The sequence below is a fragment of the Siphateles boraxobius genome, unplaced genomic scaffold (assembly GCF_051911475.1).
Source record: "Siphateles boraxobius isolate OS27281-9 unplaced genomic scaffold, OSU_SipBor_1 16, whole genome shotgun sequence".
Lineage (NCBI taxonomy): Eukaryota > Metazoa > Chordata > Actinopteri > Cypriniformes > Leuciscidae > Siphateles > Siphateles boraxobius.
In genome coordinates, this window is record NW_027508766.1 from 14,106,249 (window position 1) to 14,127,874 (window position 21,626).

Below are 21,626 nucleotides of genomic sequence, written 5' to 3' on the forward strand. Positions count from 1 at the left end.
TAAATTACAATAGTACAACAAAAATTTGATTAGGCCTATGTGCATTCATTTATAAAAAAGTTAGCAAAATATTCTTAAAATAGTTGTAGATTAACAGCATGTCACACCAAATCACATCACTTCCTGAAAGTTTTTCATGCCAACAACCCTTCATCTAGACCTAGATCTAAGTATATGTGTGGAAATGCCCTCCTTTTGTGAATAATTATTAAGTATTGTTTAGAAATCACCACTTAATGTGGCATTATATACTTATGTAATATTGCTTTGACCTTGCACACAGCTTAGAGCACACCTGTTGCTCAAGTGCACAGTGCGGTTTTGTCAAAGCAATTAACTATTGTACTTCATCACCACTTTTGGGACACTCCACTGTCAAACCACACGCACACACACCCACACACACACCAACTACCAAAACACTGAGGATAACGTAAAGTACACAGTACCTTTTTCAAGCTATGCTTTCAGAGGCTCTTCATCACATTAAATCCAAGAGCAATGAAGGACAAGCAAGGGCTAAAATCCAAGCAGACTTGTCAGATGCATTTCTTCCCAAATCTTTACTTTTCATTGCAGTGAAATGATTAAACGATCTGAGAAGTGTTTTTGTTATAGCAATCAATTCTAAAAGCATGGGTCTAATAGTGTCAAATCATTTTAGTAAATGGACAGTCTCATAGTATTTTCTTCCATTCTCAGCAGACAGCACTAATGGAGGGAGACTGCGAGAGTTTTAACGGGAACGTGAGGAAGAGTGTCTTTCATGTCGAGTCATTTATATCGATCAACAACATCAGATTGCAGACTAAAGTGTCGTATAAGATTAAAAAGCTTTCAGATGGTTAAATAACATGCTGTCAAGCTCGCTCGCGGAGATGAATATATAACTGTTCAGCCGTAGCTCCGTTTGTTTATAAACACGTGATGACGCGCTGCTGTGTTTCTCAAGCGAAAAGCGTCTCTGACAACCAACCGGAAGAACATCTGAATTTCCGTGTTACGGAACAGACTAAATCACTAAGAAAAGAGGGGAGCGTGTACTTGTTACTGTTATAATGTCCTTTTCATTTGTTGTTTTTACTTCACAATTAATCTCATTTTTAATTTATTTATTTTCTACAGGCATTTTTTAACTGCATGCGTCTCAAATTGGAGATAATAATATTAAAATGATTTTGAACATAGTGGTCACCCCTTATTATAATGTGGTCAGGCTTCACCCTGTACGCTAGTTTTGAAAGTGCAACTAAACCAAACAAAATGACAGAAACAACGAAACGGAAAAATATCTAATTGATCTAGTTTTACAGTTAGTATCATATTACTTGTGTGTTGTTCGTGTTATATATACAGTACTGAAGGTGTCGTTCGATATAATGCGAATGGCCAGTGATGACATTTGGCGCGCTGCTGTGTTAAGAGCGAGATCAGACGCTGTAATTCGTCATATCAGAGTGATTGCACTGTTTTCTGTTTCAGGTGAGATATAACGTAGAAACATTGTACGCATCATATATTTGTGAAGATTCCTTTAAGTAAATTACACTTTTATTGCGATGTTTCCTTTCTGTATCGTTTGTAAACAGCCAAATCCAAACAATATAATTTTATTTGAAAGCTGTCATTGGATAGCTCATTTATGATGTATATTCTTCACATCTCTGTTTTTCACTAGGATGGTAGACGATAAATATATATTTCAAATGTCTGGTATCAAGAGTCATTCCCAGAAAAGACAGTTACTCCAGGGCATCAGATTGCTGGGAGGCAGATACATTGGGGGCTCTGTAAGTATCCTCACCAATTTCACATAATTATTTACCCTTACCATAAATTGAGACAACCTTATGAATGACACCTTATGATGACATCTGCCTTAAATATTGTATTTTACAGTGGCCCTGAAATATATTGGCAGTTTGTTTAGTGTTTGACTGATTGAATTAGATAGAAAATATCAAATCAAGTGTAATTTATTTTAAAGAAAGGACATTACACACAAGCACACATATCAAGCAATATATTTAACAAGTTTGTTATGTTTTAAATATTTCAATAATAATATGCCAGTTACCTAAATGTAGGTGGGGAAAAATAAGCTAGTTAGTTGTAAGAAAGGCTCTAGTATCATTTTGTTTGCAGAATCTACTAGTTTAATTCAATAAGTTTAAGTGTGGCATACCCACTCAAAAGTGCACTGCTATATTATTATTATATTATACAGCCTTTGTAAATTTCGCACGAGATTCTCCTCCAGTGCATCAAACGTGTGTTACGGTGTGTGCAGAAAATGATAAAGTGTTGGTGATTAGCCCTGAAAAATGACTCTAATTGCTTCCTGATGTTACAGTGTATTTCGGACTGCATAATTGTGTCCTTGCCCTCAATACCATCTTAATATAGTCACAGATTGTTCTCTCTACTAATTGAACCCCTCATGAGAATAAACTCAACCTCAAAGTTCTTGACCTTTTCATATCTCTAGCTATCTCTTGGTAAGGTTGTAGACCAGATTAGTAAAGTGACTTTATATGTCAGATAAGAAAGATTTTTTTTGTTTTACATAATTTACAGTTCACAATATTTCAATGCCAACATGTTTCTGTTCCAGGATTATAAGGAGACAACAACTCACCTAATCGTCCAAAAAGCTTTAGCAAGTGAAAAGTTTCTCGCAGCCTGTGCTGGAGGTCTGTAATATTTGAAATTGAGACGTGACCGTCATAGGCTTTAATTAATTAAATAATTACTTTGTTGAGATGTTACAGGAATGGACTCGTTACAATTTTTTTATGTTTTTGAAAAAAGTATCTTCTGCTCACCAAGGCTCAATTTAATTAATCAATAATACAGTAAAACAGCAATATTGTGACATATTATTACAAATTGAAATAACTATTTTCTATTTCAATATATTTTAAAGTGTTATTTATTTATGTGATGACAAGGCTGAATTTTCAGCATCTTTACTTCAGTCTTCAGTATTACATGAACCTTCAGAAATCGGGTAACGTTTTGTATTATTATTATCAATGTTGAAAACAGTTGCTGCTTAACATTTTTGTGGAATTTATTTAAAAAAAGTTTTTTTAAATCTTACCAGAAATGTTTGAATGCTCTCATTGTTTCCACGAAAAATGTTAAGCTGCAAAAACTGTTTTCAAGACTGGAGTAATGATGCTGAAAATTCAGCTTTGCCATCACATGAATAAATAAAACAATTATTTTTAAGTTGTAATAATATTTCACAATAGTACTATTTTCCTGTATTTTTAGCACAGTAGACTTCTTTCAAAAACATTAAAAAATAAGAATGTTCCCAAACTTTAACTCAAATGTTGACTATGCTTTCTATTTGTTTCAGGGAAGTGGATAGTCACCCCAGAGTTTGTTCTGGACAGTGTGAACCAAATGTCGTGGCTACCAGAGGCTTCATACGAATTAAACTTAACTGCTCAGACCCCTGAGATACCCAATCCACTGAAAACATGGAGAGAGAGGGTGGCTAACAGCACAGTGTCTGGAGCATTTCAGGTGAGCATCACTATATTGTTAACTCACTTAGAAAACAGCTAAAAGAAATGTTTGACATTTCAGTTTTCCACCTGTAGGACTGGGCAGTGCTTGTAGACATTGATGATCCAACGAGGAGGAGTATGTTTGTCAGGTCAGGATGTGCCCAGGGAAAACACTTTTTTTGGACAACATGATTTGGGCCATCAATGATGATATTTTGCTGGAGGCTCATGTTAAAATTGCTAATGCGAATTCTGCAAACCACTTTTTGTTTGCAGGATATTAAAAGCCGGCAGCGCTGTTGTCTACACAGACTGGCCAAAATCATATGCTGTAACTCACGTGTTATCCAAAAACACATCCGATGAGAGAGCCGAGAAGTGTGGGATCCCTCGCTATAAAGTCAGCTATGTAGCCAAACATCTTTTTGGGGTAAAGTAACTTTTTGTATTGTACGTTTTTTGTAAGGAGTTGTTCATCCAAAAGTGACACATTTGTCATTCTTAACTCACCATCATGTCATTCCAAACCTGTTGTGTTGTGTTCTTTCATGGAATGTAAAAGAAAGACTGTTTTCCATACAACTGAATCATATAGTAACTAGGTGTTGTCAAACTCAAACAGGACAAAAAGGCCCCATAAAAAGATTGTTCATAGAACGCATCTGCATCTGCATGTTATGGACATAACACCTTGGGTCAGTGTGTCTTGAAATGCAAAAGTTTGATGCCTATGGCACTAAATAATGCCATGGAATATTGCAGACAAGTAATATTTACTAATGACTGGGTACTTTTTTCACCTGGCCACTGCTATTTCACTTGTTTGTTGTATTCAAAAGAGCAGCATCAGCATTTTGCAAAACATCTCCTTAAAAAATGATACAGGTGGAACTACTTGGCAAGTAAATTTTGATATTTTTTCGGTAATCATAATTTTTGCTCTCATAAGTCTCATACTAAATCTGGCTTAAAGTATAAAAAAAAATCATATTAAATATAAAAATGTATTATGTTCATTAGCATTATTTTTATTTTTTTAAATAAATGCTTTTATTTAGCAAGGATGCATTACATTGCTTAAAGTTGACAGTAAAGATTTCTATTTCAATTGAATTGTGTTCTTGTGAACTTTTTATTCATCACAAAATCCTGGAAAAATAATATTTTTTTTCATCAAAAATACTAAGACGCACAACTGTTTTCAACAGTGATAATAATCAGTATCAATAAAGTATAAAATCGACGTATAAGAATGATATCTGAAGGATCATGTGACTGGAGTAATGATGCTGAAAATTCAGCTTTGGCTTCAGGAATAAATTACATTTTAAAATATATTAAGTGGATTTATTATTTTAAATTATAATAATATTTTACAATATTAATGTTTTGCTGTGTTTTTGAAAAAATAAATGCAGCCTTGGTGAGCATAAGAGATTTCGGTATTTGTTAAACTTAGTTAATACACTGTGAAGCAACATGAACAAACAGTGAACAGCTGTATTTTTTTTAACCAATGTTATCAAAGATGAACAAATACAGTATCAAATGTATTGCTCATGGTTAGTTCATGTTAGTTAAATAGTTCATCTATGTTAACAAATGAAAACTTACTGTAAAGTGTTACGTGTTATCGAGATTTCTTTAAAAAAAAAAAAAAGTAAATAAAATGTGTTCTTTTTATGTTCGACCTTAAGCTTTGATATTAGTATGTTTTTGTTCTTTTTCTTTTGCAGCATGTTTGCTCCGAGTTGAACTGGTCCTGTAATTTAGAGTCATTCGATGGAAAAGAGAGCTGTGAATCAGCCGCCCAGGTTGCTGCTGCTGTCACTGACGACTCCATGGATGTCACTGAGGACTTTTCACTTAAAGATTTGGAGGAAATGTTCAAAGAATACATCGTAACAATGGAGGTCTAATATATTTTTATTCTGGTACTTTATAACTCATTTTGAAACATAATTATGGCTTCCGCAGATGGATTTTGGGCACAAATGAGAAAGTTGTCACGCTTGTCACTATAACTACTATAAAGTATGACCTTGCATGACATCTCGTTTCAGAAGCGGAAGAAAATGCTTTTGACAGTCCCAGAGTTCTACAGCTACTACACACCCAACCTGCCTGTTCAGGTATTCAAACCTGCGTAAAACTTTTCAGCACATCTTTCTGCCATACACAAGCTGTTAAAGTGTTTGACTCATCAAGAGGATTGGGTCATTCAATTTCCTGTGTGTCACATTGAGGAGTAATAAACGGAGGGCTCATCGCAGCCAGGTCATCTGATTTAGGCAAATCCGTTTGATCGGTACACTCATGATTGGCATACCCATTAAAGAAACATTGCAGTGCGCTTCCACTGGTTTCTCAAGCGGAAATGTCCAAACGCACTCATTTGACATTGACCCAGAGAACACATTATCATCAGTCAACTTATTTCCTGTATGTCTTTCTCTTATACTCAGATTCCAGTGGTAGATTTTAGCAATGTGCAGAGCTTGGTGGAGTGTGCCTTCTTCCCTCAAGCTCTGGAGGAGATCCTGGGGTCCCTGCAGCCTGGAGTGAAGCCCCCAGCCCTGCTGCTCCAACAGCTGATGCAGCACACACTGCATGTATGTATAATAAGAGCTATTCGGAATTCCAGAGGCCCTTCTAAAGCACTGTTACTTTTAGTTGGGATTATCTTTCTTAAAAAGCAAAGTGTAGTACTTTCTCTTTCTTTAAGGGTGTTTTAAGAAGTGTGGTTTCTGTTACATTAAAACAGCATCATTTGTTACTAACTACTAAAGACTTATTCACACAAAGTGAAAATGTTTGTGTCATGACATGATGTTAAAACAAAAACATTTTTGGTCACACTTTAGACTAGGGTCAAATTTCCACTATTAGCTAACTCCTTATTACTGCTTATTAATAGTTAGTAATGTAGTTGTTATGCTTATGTATTGGGTATGATTAAGGGATGTACTGTACAATAAGGCATTAAAGGATTAGTTCACTTCAGAATAAAAATTTCCTGATAATTTACTCACCCCCACATCATCCAATGTTCATGTCTTTCTTTCTAAAATTGAAATTATATAAAAGTAAATTAAAGAAGTAAAGAAATTAAGGTTTTTGAGGAAAACATTCCAGGATTCCAGGATAGTGGACTTCAATGGGGTCCAAATTGCAGTTTCAATGCAGCTTCAAAGGGCTCCACACGATCCCAGCCGAGGATTAAGAGTCTTATCTAGGGAAACGATTGGACATTTAAAAAAAAATAAAACTAATCCTTTAATATGTGCTTTATAAGTACTTATAAACAGCCAATATCCTGGTAATATGTATACTAATATGCTCTAAATTGGGCCCTAAACTGAGATGTTACCCTTTTTTTTCTTTGCTTGATGTAAAAACTCACTGCTTTGTTTAACAAGGAACATACAGCCATAGTGGCAAGCTAAGTGAAAATGGTTATAGAATATGACAAGCAACTGCACAAAATGTGTTTATATATTATACATGCTACTATTGAAAAGTGTGGGGTCAGTAATATATCTTTTTTTAAAGAAATTATTACTTTTAGTGAACTAAGATGCATTAAATTGATCAAAAGTGACAGTAGAGACATGTATAATGTTAGAAAAAGATTTCTATTTCAACATGTATAAGATTTCTTATATTTCTTGAAGCATGCTGAAAAAAAAATGTATCCGCTGTTTTTGACATTGATAGCAATAAGAAATGTTTCTTGAGCAGCAAATTAGAATAATTTCTGAAGGATCATGTGACACTGAAGACTGGAGTAATGATGCTGAAATTTCAGCTTTGCCGTCTCAAGAATAAATTGCATTTTAAAATATATTAAAATAGAAACAGTTCTTTTAAATTTGTAATAATTGTTCATAATATTACTGTTTTCCCTGTAGTTTTGATCAAATAATGCAGCTTTAGTGAGCATAAGAGACTTATTTTAAAAACACCCAACTTTTTGTAAATATACGGTGTATTATGAGTGTCTTATAATAAAAAATAATAATTCCTATAATTATAGAAATGTTTACTATTTTGTCTATTTGCTGTCAATAATTTATAATGATAGATTTATCAGAATTATATCGGCCATCAGCCGCCTTCCCCTCTAGATAAGTTTTGATCACCACTGAGGTTGATTTAATCATCTGAACTTCCCATAAGAGATGGAACTCTTTCATTTTTTTTAAAAAGCTTGTTTGTACCTCCTCTGTTCTGAGTTGACAAGATAACCTAACGCTCTTGCTCTTTCCCTTCTAGGGCGATGCAAAACCATTGTACCTCAGCATGTTTATCACCGTTCTCCACAGTATCCTGCGCAACAATCCTACCTGGGGTTCTCCTGGACACACAAAGTACTTCCTTCAGGTTCTCCAGTGTCCAGAGTGTAAGGGTGGACTGTGGTCACTTCTTGAGACGTCAGTTCGGTATGACACTGTCAATGTACCCGTCAGAACTGCTCATAAGCAAACCGAGTTTCTCTCAGTAATGCAATTTTATCTGATTTATTCAAGAGTGTGTCTGGCAAACAAACCCACCTGTCACTCACTGCCAAGCCCACCATCCACTGAGTTGTTTCGTCTCCATTGTAACCTGCATGAGTTCTTCCTAAGACTCTTTCAGCTGGAGCTTCATGCTGCTAGCTCAGGGTGAGCACCTGATCTCTGCTTCAATAAACAACAACTTTTTGATATCCTACATGAGCCCAAAGTAGAGAAACTGCAGTATTTTTCCAAAATAAACACAGTCAAAACATGTTAAAAAGAACATAGAACTAAAACACAATCTATAGCTGCTCGGAGTTATGCTACTATCTTACTGTACACCTTTTAGGCGCATTCAGTCTTTTTTGATAGAAAGACAATAGTTAAGCAACTGTGTTAACTATAGATATTAACACATAGATTATACATCAGCAACTTTTCCTTATTATGACCACACGTCTAACTGTCTGCCATATTGTGCAGGATCATATATTGTATATTCAATAGATTACCTTTTCAAAACTGCATAAACTATATTATATTAACCCTAAAACTAAAATGTTGACGATTTCAACATAACAGATCTGTCGATGTATCCATAGCTACTGCTTCTATGTATTAATATATGTGTCAGTAGCCCTGTCTTACTCTGTGCAGGAGGTCACCCGGAAGCAGTCGGGCATCTGTTCTGTACAGCACCTTTTGGAACATTTGGGAGAAGTCAACTCTGACCTCCAGGGCAGTTCAGCAGCTTAGCATGCTGCTGATTAAGACTGTAATGTGTGCTTTCAAATCCAGTCAGGTAGGAGTCTTTCAGTCAACTGTGTGATAATGATAGTCTATCATAGTACATGATTTTATGTGCTTTTATAACATTTCATTATTTCCTGTTCATCAGTTATAACAACCCACTCCCAGTATATATATATATATATATATATATATATATATATATATATATATATATATAATCTCTTTTGTGGTGGGGCCAGTGAAAATACCAGCAGAGCAAGTATATTGCTGTTTCTTAATTCTAATATTGCAAAGAACAGACTTGCGTTCTTGTGAAGACTGGTCTTGACATGCTACTTTAAAAGAACAAGCTCGGAAGGACACTACACATTTTGTGTGAGAAATGAGATAAGCTTTGATCTTGTTGCTTTGAGCGGTCAGCTCCAGTGCATTTTAAGTAGTGGTATTCAGGGTTCAGGCCACGCCCCCTAAATTATGTGTCATGTTTCTTTTCTGTGTGATTGCTCTATGTGTTTTAATTTATATTGTTGTGTTAGCTTGTGTTGTGAAGCGCTTCGAGAAAGCAACCTTTTAAAGGATTATAATCCTATGGAATTTCTTAATGTTAGGTGACCCTGGTGTGTGTATTTATTTATTTTCATTATTATACATTTTTTATCTTTAATCGCTAATGCCATGATGCTTCTTATGGTGGCATATTTTATTTCCTGATTTTAGATATACAGACATATGTAAGTTATATGCATTAATTGTTGCAACATATTGTTGTGATCTAAGCACAAAGTGAATTTTCCAGCTTATACTAAAATTTGTCATATTACACCTGTTTGACCATAGTATGCCAAGAGATTTCCACATTGAATATAACATTTTGTCGAGACATGTCCATTCCAGATTCTTCATCAGGCTGTGCAGGCTGAGTTTACTGTGTGTTTGTGTGTAGGAGTGGAGGCTGGGAATGTCGGTCACTCTGCAGGAGATTCTGTGTGTAGTGGTTGAGTTCTGGGCTGAAGAACACAGTCCACTCAACAGCAGTCTGGTGGAGAAAGGCTTTAAAGACCTGGCTGAACACATTGCCATACTGTGCCAAGGTATCCCATAGTGCAGTGATAAACTGGTGAATCACTTTTTTTTATAAATATACACTTATCGGCCACTTTATTAGGTACACCTTGCTGGTACTGGGTTGGACCCCATTTTGCCTTCAGAACTTCCTTAATTCGTCATGGCATAGATTCAACAGGATGCTGGAAAGTTCAGTTAGAGAAACGGACACTACAATTAAAAACGAAACGCTGCTCAATTCACATGAGCCGAACATGTCGCAGCACAGATCAGCAGCTGGAGTCAGATTTAGTTTATCAGCATGGTGCTTATTTGTTATGTTAATAAAGCCATCTTATTCATTTTGTTAATAAAAGTTCTGTGTTTAATATACAGTAAGTGAGTTTGTCTTTGTACTGTCTTGTGTTTTTCATTAAGAAGAATAATGAACCCACCATTCGAGCAATCGCCGCAAATTCGGCAATTCAGATTTAAAAGCAAGGTGGTATTACCGGTGTTGTCACAGGTCGATTAACCGGTGGGAAAATTTCCTCACCGTCACTAACATCTGAATGTCGCAGCAGAAATCGAGACTCATCAGACCAGGCAACGTTTTTCAAATCTTTTATTGTGTAGTTTTGGTGACTCGTGCACATTTTAGTCTCAGTTTCCTGTTCTAATCTGACAGGAGTGGCACCCGGTGTGTTCTTCTGCTGCTGTAGCCCATCTGCTTCAAGGTTGTATGCGTTGTCTGTTCAGAGATGTTCTTCTGCAGTCCTTGAGTTTTTGAACCTTTTGCTCATTTATAATGAGGTTTTTTTTTGAGTTACTGTTGCCTTTCTATTGTATCAGTTCGAACCAGTCTGGCCATTCTCTTCTGACCTCTGGCATCAACAAGGTGTTTTCGCCTACAGAACTGCCGCTCACTGGATATTTTCTCATTTTTGAACCATTCTTTGTAAACCCTAGAGATGGTTGTGTATGAAAATCCCAGTAGTTCAGCAGTTTCTGAAATACTCAGACCAACCCATCTGGCACCAACAACCATGCCATGTTCAAAGTCACTTATGGTGCTTTTCCAGTACACAGTACAAGCTCGACTCACTTTTGTTTGGTTTTCCACTGTGTAAAAGTTGTACCTGTACCTGCTTTCGGGTACTTTTTTTCGTATCACCTCCGGCGAGGTTCTGAGTGAGCTGAGGCGATACTAAAATGTGACGTGAAAACACTGCAGACTGCTGATTGGTCTGTGAGAATCGTCACTATTCACTGCATCATCATTGCACGCTCCAGACGGAGCTGTTTTTTTTTTTTCAGCAGTGTTTCGTTTTGCTGTCCTCAGCCTCTCCTGAAACATGTTTGTTTTCTTGCTGTGAGAAACAGCAACAAACAGACACAGTCGGGTCGAGATGAGCTGGTATTGGTAATGGAAAAGCGCCATTAAAGTCACCTTTCTTCCCCACTCTGATGCTCAGTTTGAACTTCAGCAGGTTATTTTGACCATAAACATGCCTAAATGCATTGAGTTGCTGCCAAGTGATTGGCTGATTAGATGAGCAGTTGAACAGGTGTACCTAATAAAGTGGCCGGTGAGTGTATATATAGCAAAAGGGATTCTTCACTAGTTGTCATATATTCATTGAGAATTTACATAAGCTTAATTACTGTAAGTACCTTCCTGTCTCCTCACTTAGACCTTCACTGTGACATGCTGAAGGAAGTGATTCCAGCCATTCGCTCCACAAGGCTCCGGATGTTTACTGCCGACGCCATTTACAGAAACATCTGCTGCAGCAGGGGCCTGCTCCTCAGCTCTGAACCACTCTGCTTGCAAAAAATTGTGAGTTTTATCTTGTGTACATATTTAATAACATAAACATGTAGATTTATAATAACTACAGTTTCATTTGCAGCATATTTCGGCTTCGCATTCATCAATACAATACAGTGAATATAACCTTCAGTGAGAGATGGCGAAAAATAATTAAGTTGTTGTTGTTTTTTTGTTTTTGTTGTTTTTGGGGGGGTCTTTTGCCAGGTCTCAACCTACCTCAAAGCTCTAGGGAGCTTGTGTGCACGAGGATCAGTCCAAACCCTGAAGGGACAGAATGACAGAACAGAGATGAATCAACCCTCTACCAGCAGTGCTGCCCATGTTCCAGGCTCAGAGTGAGTTTCACCTTCGCCACACTTCTCTGCTCACGCTGCAGTCCTCCACTCTGACACTACAGAGCAAAGGAGAAAAGCAAGAACACATTCACTTTTTTTAAATATTTGTATATTTTTTGATGAATAGAACTAGTACCAGTGTTTACTTTTGTAAGATGTTTCGCTGTAAAATCACAAGAATTAATAGCTGTCATTTTCTACATCCTTGTGCCATCCCATCAGAGCACATTTTGAGATAACCACTCTCTACTTACATCACTATAAGATCCTCTTTATGTCTGCATCCATACGTGTTTGACAGAGGCACAGAGTGCAGTAGGTGCCTTTAATTGGACAATTTTCTGCCATTATGGGGCATTAGAGGGGTTTAAGATGGTTAATGGAGAGAGACAGGGTGCTGTCCTGCTCTGTTGGGGCAACCTGTGATGGCAGACCACCAGCCCTGTTACTGTTGCTGGTGTCGTGGGGGTAATTGGGGTTGGGGTGCCCATCATACCAGCTCAATCAACTGCTGCTTATCTGCCTTTTTTCCCTACAGGCTTCAGCTCAGACATGATGCTTAGAAAAACCTTGGCTGCTTTTAAATCTGAGAAGCTGAGAACAGTGTTGTTGTTGTTGTTGTGAACTAAAACCATTCAAAATTGTTTTTTATTTTAAATAAAGCAGAAATAAAATGTAAATATTGGATGAAAATATAAAAAATTAAAAAATTAAAATAAATTAGAAATGTTGCCTTAGCAGCTAACGTAAATAAAAAAAGTTGCAGTACTAAACTGAAATAAACATAAATTAAAACTAAATAGAAATATTAAATAAACAAACAAAAAAATCACAAGCACATAACCAAAATTACAAAAACGTAATCGCTTATGTTTTTGTTGTCGCATTTAAAACCTGCATTTATTTAATCAAAAATACAGTAAGAAAAAGTAATAATAAAAAAGTAATATTGCAAAATATTATTACAAATTAAAAGAATTGTTTTATATTTGAATACATTGTAAAATATAATTTATTGCTGTGATTGCAAAGCTGCATTTTCAGTCTTCAGTCTCACATGATCCTTCAGAAATCATTCTAATATGCTGATTTGGTGCTCATATAACGTTACTCAATATTATTATAATCAATGCTGAAAACTTTGCTTAACTTTTTTGTGGAAATGGTGATACTTTTTTCAGGATTCTTTTGATGAATAGAAAGTTCAATGAACAGCATTTGTTTGCATTTATTCAATTTATGTATTATTTATTACATAGATATATTTTTGTATCATTATAAACATTTTCACGGTCACTTTTGGTCAATTTAATGCTTCTTTGATGAATAAAAGTATTTATTTCTCTCTTGTGTGTTTGAATGGTATCACTGATTCCAAAATCATTAGATTAGAATCATTATATTAGAATAGGCTTAACAATAGGGCTTTTTTCTACAGTAATTCCTACTTTTTTAATATATATTTTAGCTTTTAGCTGTTAATATTTCAGGAGAATTTATTTGCAATCTTTATCAAACTTTTTTTTATTTTTTTTTACAAAATTGATTAGTTTGTTAGGCGTCCAATTTGGCATGATAGCTTGAAATGATACAGATGTAATTTTCGTAAACACTTTTGCTGGAAGACAGTGGCATATGGTGGTAATAACATTCAACCCTTTCTAACTGATGCTTCTAAAATTTCTGCTCCACATTGATTACATATACTAAGTCATCATGATTCTCAACATCATGTGTGACAGTGTGTTGTCATTTAGGGAAGCAGTGGTCAAAGGAAGAACATTGTGTCTTCTCTCAAATACACACTCACAGACTTGAACACTGACAGTGATGTTTACTCCTCGCTAATAGGAAAGTAAATGACCATGTGTCTGTGAGAATGTGGATGTTTGTACTGTTCTGGTGTGTTAAATTGTGCCTTGGTTCTGAACAATCCAATTACTAGGCAACAAGAAACTCTTCATGTGGAAGCAGGAGTCTTTATTCATTTGACAGCAGTGTCCTTTAGGCCACTCAGAGATTGGCTCTAGCTTCTTCTGTAGCTTTTTGTTCTGTATTTTAGAATTGTGCATCTTCTTCAGTCAAACATTTGCAAGAATGTATTAAGGAATTGTCAGCACTCACTCAAACTGCTGCTACTTTTCCTTATCTGCACATTTTAAAAGCAAGACAGCCCACTCGGGGGCCATCTTGACAACATCCCTGTGCATCTTTTTTCTATGTAACATCTTTCAAAAATCATGAACAAAATCATGCTCCTTTAGCTTTAAAAAACTACTACTCAGGTTGGTCCAGCTAATACTCATGTACATTCTATCTAGAGCATTGACAAGGCAGTGTCATGTGATTGACAGTTTTAATTGTAAAGATGTAAAAAAAATTGTAATTTGTTTTAATTAGAGATGCATCGATGTATCGGCCGATAAAATGTATTATTTTCACTATCGGGCGATTGTTTAAAGAAAGCTAATGATCAGGGCTGCTTATATCCTGTCAATCAAAAGTGTGCGGAAAAACGTGTCAGTTTGCAACTCATACTGTGTGTGTGAAGAAAATCTCTCGTCTTGAATTTAGGCCAAGTAAACGTGACAAATAGGCATTATCAGTAAAAAATAGCTACATAAAAGCAGGCTCCATTTGACCCCAGGAATCACCCGTAGCTCAAGTCAGTGTTGCCAGGTCTACTTTTTTTCCCTACACCAAACATTAATATTAGCAGCGCGCCCCATCCAATAATCGCAAAGAGCTTTGTTGCTTCTGATAAGAAAGTCTTGAATTTTCAAATTATGTTCATTTCATTTTATGTTAATTTTCAAAAAAAATGTGTTTTGAGTGTGGTGAAGATCAAGCTTTTAATGTTGTTTGTATGTCTATGTGTTGTTTTCAATATGCTTTAAGACAAACCTTGTGCAAATTCATAAGGCAACACTTTTGCTGAGTATTTTCTCCTAAAAACTGCATTAAACCAAAGACAGTCTCAAAAATGCGGTTTGAAATCGTTGATGTTTCTGACCTCACAATTTACCTTGAAACCAATCACGACAATGTGTGATCGTCAACGAGTCGATCTCTGAGCTGGTGTGAGTGAGTGGAGATGAGTGAGTGAAGGCTGGGCCAATTTGCATATTCAAAGGACCCCATTTACTAAATACTACAAGGGTGTAGAGTTACATTACAATACAAAGCTATTTTAAGGCATGGCAAAAAAATGTCCAAGGCACCGATGTTGATCAAAGTTCAGTGAGTTTTAAGGGATAAAATGATTGACTACAGGAGGACTTTAACAGATGTGACAGGTCGCTGTAGCGTCATAGCTCAAGCGGCAGCGTGGAGCACCAGTCTTTTCTTCCACTTTAAATGGATAGTTCACCCAAAAATGAAAATTCTGTCAGTATTTATTTACTCACACTCATGTTGTTCCAACCCCGTAAGACCTTCGTTCATCTTCGGAACACAAATTAAGATATTTTTGATGAAATCTGAGAGCTGGATCACTCCTCCATACTTCTCCATAGGCTTCAAAAGGATTGAAACTTGCCGGCCTCGAATAGTTATAAAATACATCGTTAAAATAGTCCAAGTGACTACAGTGGCTCAATCTTAAGTTTATCAAGCGACGAGAATACTTTTTGTGCGCAAAAAACAAACAAAAATAACGACTTTATTTCAACTATTCATTTCCTTCTCTGTTGGCCTCTAGTCAGTGAACTTAGTGTAATAGCGTAGAGCTACGTCACACGTAGGCTCACTATTGGCCGACGCTGGTCATGTGGGTGATGCGTGTGACGTACAACAACAGAAGCTCTACGCTTTTACACTAGTGAACTGACTCGAGGCCCACAGAGAAGGAAATGAATAGTTGAAATAAAGTCGTTATTTTAGTTTTTTTGCTCACAAAAAGTGTTCTCGTCGTTTGATAAACTTAAGATTGAGCCACTGTAGTCACTTGGACTATTTTAACAATGTCTGTAATAACTTTTCAGGGCCTGCAAGTTCTATCCCTCAAGAAGCCTATGGAGGAGTATGGAAGAGTGATCCAGCTCTCAGATTTCATCAAAAATATCTTGATTTGTGTTCCGAAGATGAACGAAAGTCTTATGGGGTTGGAACAACATGAGGGTGAGTAAATACTGACAGAATTTTCATTTTTGGGTGAACTAACCCTTTAATGCAAGTTATATTTCAACGTGCATGAATATCAGAGGGTATGTTAAAAGTAACAGTACAACTTACCGAAATCCATATCCTGTCTCATGTAAACACTCAATCTGCGTTTCTACCGCGGAAAGATGTCAATACAACATCTGTGAACAATAAATCACTTAAACTTGCATTTACTTCTGGAAATCATTCAATGTTCATAGTTTGTTAGCTATAAAAAACACTAGAAAGGAGTTATACTGTTAATTATGTATGTATGTATGTTTGAATAAATTTGCCATGAAGACAAGTGCGTGTGAAAACTACCTTATGTGCAACTGAGTTGTATACAAACAATTTAGTTTTTTTTGTGTTTGTAATTATTATATCTGCTTTATATAAATAAATATCAGTTGAATATAATGCCTGTGTTGTTAAGTGTAACCTTTAATAGTATAGTGTACCAATTGAGGGTTCCCTGTATAGTTTGCAGCATTATTTGGGAGAATCCCCACCCCGGCCAGATATGCAGATATCATTCTGCATAATCGGCTATCGGTATCGGTGGAGAAATGTAGTATTCGTGCATCTCTTATTTGAATAGCTATTTAATTGTAAGGTTTTAGAATAAGCAGTATTAAAAAGTTACGTGTGATTCCTGTTATTTACGGTTCTCACAGTCAGGAAAAACTTGAATATATCAGGAATATTTAAAGTTGTGATTTCCAAGCTTAGAAAAGTCATGGAAACTTCTGTAGTGAATGCAATTTTCTTTTCTTTTTTCTAGTTTTGCTGTGCTATAAAATATTGCATCAGCTAGATTAAAGGATTTTGCCTGCAAGCCAGCATTGAGGGGGTTATTGGAGACATTTTTCATTATAAAGTATAATCATTTAAATCTATTAATTAAAACAGATTATTACCTATCATACTTTAATCTCCAAAAATCCACCTTAAACTCCAAAGATAAGACGGACAGACAGACAGACAGACAGACAGACAGACAGATAGATAGATAGATAGATAGATAGATAGATAGATAGATAGATAGATAGATAGATAGATAGATAGATAGATTGATTGATCTGTGCTTTAGTCAACACTTGAGCAGACAGCCAACACACTTAACCCAACCATAACATCAGCTGCAATCCTGCCTGCATCACTGTAGCACTTACGGTGCCATTTAATGACAGTTCCTTAAACACTGGCCAGGGACTCTATCCTGGGAGAGCTCCATGGGGGGGTTTGGAAAGCTGTCTCCTCAGATAAAAGGATTCAGTAAGTACAGCTAACGTACAGGCTGGCTGATAGTTGCTACAGGCGATGCACTTAGATGGCAGTCCCTCAGCTCCGTCCTGTGGTAGTGTGAAAATGCCGTGACAGTGATATAATGATGTTTGTAGCTTGAGTGGTGGTTTAAAGTGGGGACTATTTAGTGAACTTTGTGTTAGCGTCTCATCGCTCTGTGTTTAGTGGGAGGTTGTCTTGGACGTTTTAAATATTGCAGGCTTTTTCCAGCACTCCTGTCCTCTGGCTATGGATGAATTCTTAATTTAGCCGCATTTATGAGCAGTTTCATGATGTGCTGATGTTTAGCATACATGCCAGATCCTATCTATTCACCCACAAGCTCTGTGAACTGTTGTCCCTTCAAAAACACATGGCCTGATGTCTCAATCTGTCTATTAAATGCTACTGTGTGTTCTTTTTAGAGCTGTGAAAGACTCAGCAGGCAGCTCAGATTCAGGGAGAGAGACTGTCCCGAGAGGTTACCACAGAGTCAATGCTGCAGGTAAGAGCTGCTACTCGCCATCGTATTCATCTATCTGTCTGTCTGTCTATCTGTCTGTCGTTCTATATATCATTCTGTCTATCTATATGTCTGTGTACCTGTCTTTTTTGTCTGTCTGCCTGTATATCTGTTTATTTGTCTACCTGTCTATCTTTCTTTCTATGTATGTATCTGTCTGTCTTTTTGTCTCTCTATTGTTATATCTACCTGTCTGTCTGTCTATCCATCTATCTGTCTGTCTATATATTTATCTATCTATATCTATCTCTATCTCTATATCTCTCTATCTGTCTGTGTGTCTGTCTATATAAAATTTTATCTAACTATCTATATATAATTATCTCTGTCATTCTATATATCATGTTGTCTGTCTATGTGTATACAGCCTACCTGTCTTTTTGTCTGTCTGCCTGTATATCTTATTATTTGTCTATCTGTCTATATTTCTTTCTATGTATCTGGCTGTCTATTGTTCTATCAATCTATCTAAATATTTATCTGTCTGTCTGTCTGTCTGTCTCTCTATCATTCTGTATGTCTATTTACCTGTCTTTCTGTCTGTCTGCCTGTATACGTGTATATCTGTCTGTCTATCAGTTTATATATCATTCTGTATGTCTATTTACCTGTCTTTCTGTCTGCCTGTATATGTGTATATTTGTCTGTCTATCATTCTATCCATCTGTCTATCATTCTATCTATATGTCTGTATCTCTCTTTTATTTCAGTTCTATCGAGCAATCAGCTAGGTCAAAAGCTCTCGACTGAGCCTCTCTCCATAACCTCAGGCAACAGCATTTGCATTCCACATGCTTTTTACACTCCCTCCATCCTTTGGTGAGGAAGAGGTTGAAAATACATAAAAACCAGACGACACACACACAAACATAATGCTTGTCAGATCACCCGTTTAAGAATATTAAACACTGCAATTAGGATTCTGCTGTGAGGAAGGAAAGGGGAAGAGGGGGCGAAAGAGAAAGCCAGAGGTAGCCAAGCCTGGAAGTTTCTGTAATTAGGAGGTTGGCACTCCATGTGAACCCACCAAGGTGTCAACACTCATCTTTCCCCTTCCACCTGATCAGAAAGACCCCCACACCAGAGCAGGGAGAGGGGGAGGGCACAGAGAGAGTGAGACAGCCCTGTTTTCAGGAGACTCAAGGCTGCTGCTCCCTGCCTTGTGTTGTTTTTGCACTACGTGCTCCCTATACTGATGTGTAGCGCATCAATTTTTGATGAAGCATCTGCAGGCTCTCAGTTGTAGATTTCTGTAGGTAGACACTGCAGGGTTTTTTCCACTTTTTTTTTTTCAAGGTGCGCCTTGTTAACTTCACCCTGAGTTGTCTGTCTGCTCAGGGCACTTCATTGTAGCTTACAAATACAGGTAATGATGCTATGAGCAATTTTGGAGTAAATCTCAGATTGGGATATTGGATTTTTTTTTACATCATTTATCATAACAAGTAACAAATTGTCATGTTCAAACTTCAGATTTGCGTACTATTGGTTTTTAATGTTTTGTGTAGCCTCACTGAGCAACAGTGACCTCTTGCAGCATTTTATTATACAGTAGTTCCTCATTTGTCCTAAATGTATCTCAAATCAGGGACACTTATCACAGAGGACAAAAAAAGTTAATTTGTGTAAATTGAGTTAGTAAATTGTGTAATGAAATTAAGTTGATGTTTGTTAGGTTACACTGCTTCATCAGTTCAGTGATACATAAAAAATGCTTTTTATTTGATGCCACACTATAAATATTAATTTGCAAAAGGTGTGTAAATTAGTAAACTATATCACTCGATATAACAATATATATAAACCAGTAAAGGACTATTATTGATCTCTTTCTTCACAATCCCATGAACTACAGGATGCTTAAACTTCTTAAAACTCCCAGAACTACAGGATGTTGTTTAAACCTAAAAGTGGTCAAATTGAAAAAGCACTAGACTTCACAGTGTTCAAAATGCACTTTTGTGACAAATAGCCTGTTATTTAAACCATTGGCCAATCGGCAGCAGAGCTGTCATGCCAGACGTCGCAACCACACAAGTACTCTCTACAAGAAAATACTACAACAACAACAACAACCACAAATGCTACACACATTTCACAATTTATAGAAAAGGACTGGATGGATTTATCATCTTCGAGCTTGTAAATGCTGAGTATGCAATTACCCCTATAATGGAAGCGTTGTGTCCAAATTGGAGCCATTAAAGTGATTTAACAGAGGGAAGATTGGGCCTGGCATTTCTGAGAATGTGTACACATGGGGAGTTAAGAAATGTTTAATCACTGGGTTTTAGGGCCTATTAGGGTGTGAAAAAGGGCCATTGCAAGCCAAAACGTGTCATGGTGCTAAGGTACTCATTAAGTCATACCTTTATTGCATTCTGTTTCATTTCTTCATAATACCCTAGATATTTTCATTTATTTTGGGTTGTGAGCTTTTATAATCTTGCTTTCAGGTACTTTGACAATTGAGTTAAGTGGCATGTTGCTTGCTACCCTGTAGTTCCTTTCTTTGAGAACGAGAGCTATCAATATCAATATGTGCTATTTATTTCATTTCATTTATAAGTTCTGTCATTGGTTTGCTTGTTCTGAAACATTACATTCAGATGTTGTCATTTTAAAATATATTTTAGAACCTTGTTACATCTGATATTAAGATCTATCACTGGTAATCAGATGACTAGTGGTCACACAAAACACTGTTTCAGATGCGTTTTCTGTGATGATCGCTTGTGTTCAGAATAATTTTTTTTTTGTATCAGTCAGACTCAGAGGTGTAAAGAGTACCTGCAAACCATACTTGAGTAAAAGTACAGATACCTTATTAAAATGACTCCATTACAAATTAAAAGGAAGTTCGCCCGTTTTTAAGTGGTCTTTTGCAATCACGAGATTTACATAAGGAGGAAACAATGGTGTTTGAGGCTCACAGTATATCAGTTCCATGTACAGAACTCTTATTATTCAACTATGCCAAGGTAAATACAGTTTTCCATTCTATGGCACATTTAAGTATTTTACTCATACTGTATGTAGGCTAAAATATTCACTAGTCCTCAACACCTAAGAGTCATGCCAGTGAAGAAACAGTTCATATTTGTGGAGAGCGATCACATTTTATTTAAAATAATAATAATAAAAAAATACCTAAAAAAAAATCCTCAAAATCATAAGTAAACCAATATCCTTAATAAAATAATTAAGATACATAAAATAAAGTTAAGTAAAATAAAATAGTCAAAGTCATGTCTACAGAATAAAATAATTCATGATTCTAGGAACTTAGTTCTCCGGTGGTTCCCCGAGAACTGATGGTTTAATTATTTTTCGCTTGGTCACCTCAAACTTGCGTTGGATTTTCTCCCTAGCGTAAAGGTTAAGAGGTTAATCTATCACTGTTTTCCATGTCCGTAGAGTTAGTTTGTTGAGTAAATATATCGGCTATTATCTATGTGTTTACACAGCTTTTTTAAAAATGGTGGGTGCTGGTCTTTCACCTGCGTTCGGCCAATCAGGGTACACTAACGTCACAGATAGTTCCTATAGTGCTGGTTTAGACCCTACTCTGAAGTAGGAGCTAAATTAGTTCCTCCAAAAGGAGTTCCTAGTACTAAAATCGTTCCTAGTTCCTGCGGTGCGAACACGCCAAAATCTGGGAACTTCCGCCAATAGTTCTAGGAACTT

The 21,626-nt window shown here is 36.3% G+C and overlaps 2 protein-coding genes across 2 annotated transcripts in view; one reads left to right on the forward strand and one right to left on the reverse strand.

Moving 5' to 3' along the window:
• kiaa0825 (KIAA0825 ortholog) overlaps positions 1 to 966 on the reverse strand; it is a 153,042-nt gene extending 152,076 nt beyond the window's left edge. Inside the window, exon 1 of the mRNA XM_077231649.1 lies at positions 450 to 966. The gene's annotated coding sequence lies outside the window, so the exon portion shown is untranslated. The remainder of the gene's footprint in view (positions 1 to 449) is intronic.
• Positions 967 to 1,009: 43 nt separating this feature from the next.
• The window catches only part of slf1 (SMC5/6 complex localization factor 1), a 40,851-nt gene continuing 20,234 nt past the window's right edge, over positions 1,010 to 21,626 (forward strand). The window contains exons 1-16 of the mRNA XM_077231653.1: positions 1,010 to 1,482; positions 1,679 to 1,790; positions 2,615 to 2,693; positions 3,368 to 3,537; positions 3,615 to 3,670; positions 3,798 to 3,951; positions 5,258 to 5,434; positions 5,585 to 5,653; positions 5,987 to 6,133; positions 7,797 to 7,963; positions 8,051 to 8,185; positions 8,678 to 8,822; positions 9,717 to 9,864; positions 11,512 to 11,657; positions 11,856 to 11,986; positions 17,842 to 17,921. Of these exons, the coding sequence (XP_077087768.1) occupies positions 1,680 to 1,790; positions 2,615 to 2,693; positions 3,368 to 3,537; positions 3,615 to 3,670; positions 3,798 to 3,951; positions 5,258 to 5,434; positions 5,585 to 5,653; positions 5,987 to 6,133; positions 7,797 to 7,963; positions 8,051 to 8,185; positions 8,678 to 8,822; positions 9,717 to 9,864; positions 11,512 to 11,657; positions 11,856 to 11,986; positions 17,842 to 17,921 (1,915 nt within the window). The 5' untranslated portion in view covers positions 1,010 to 1,482; position 1,679. The remainder of the gene's footprint in view (positions 1,483 to 1,678; positions 1,791 to 2,614; positions 2,694 to 3,367; positions 3,538 to 3,614; positions 3,671 to 3,797; positions 3,952 to 5,257; positions 5,435 to 5,584; positions 5,654 to 5,986; positions 6,134 to 7,796; positions 7,964 to 8,050; positions 8,186 to 8,677; positions 8,823 to 9,716; positions 9,865 to 11,511; positions 11,658 to 11,855; positions 11,987 to 17,841; positions 17,922 to 21,626) is intronic.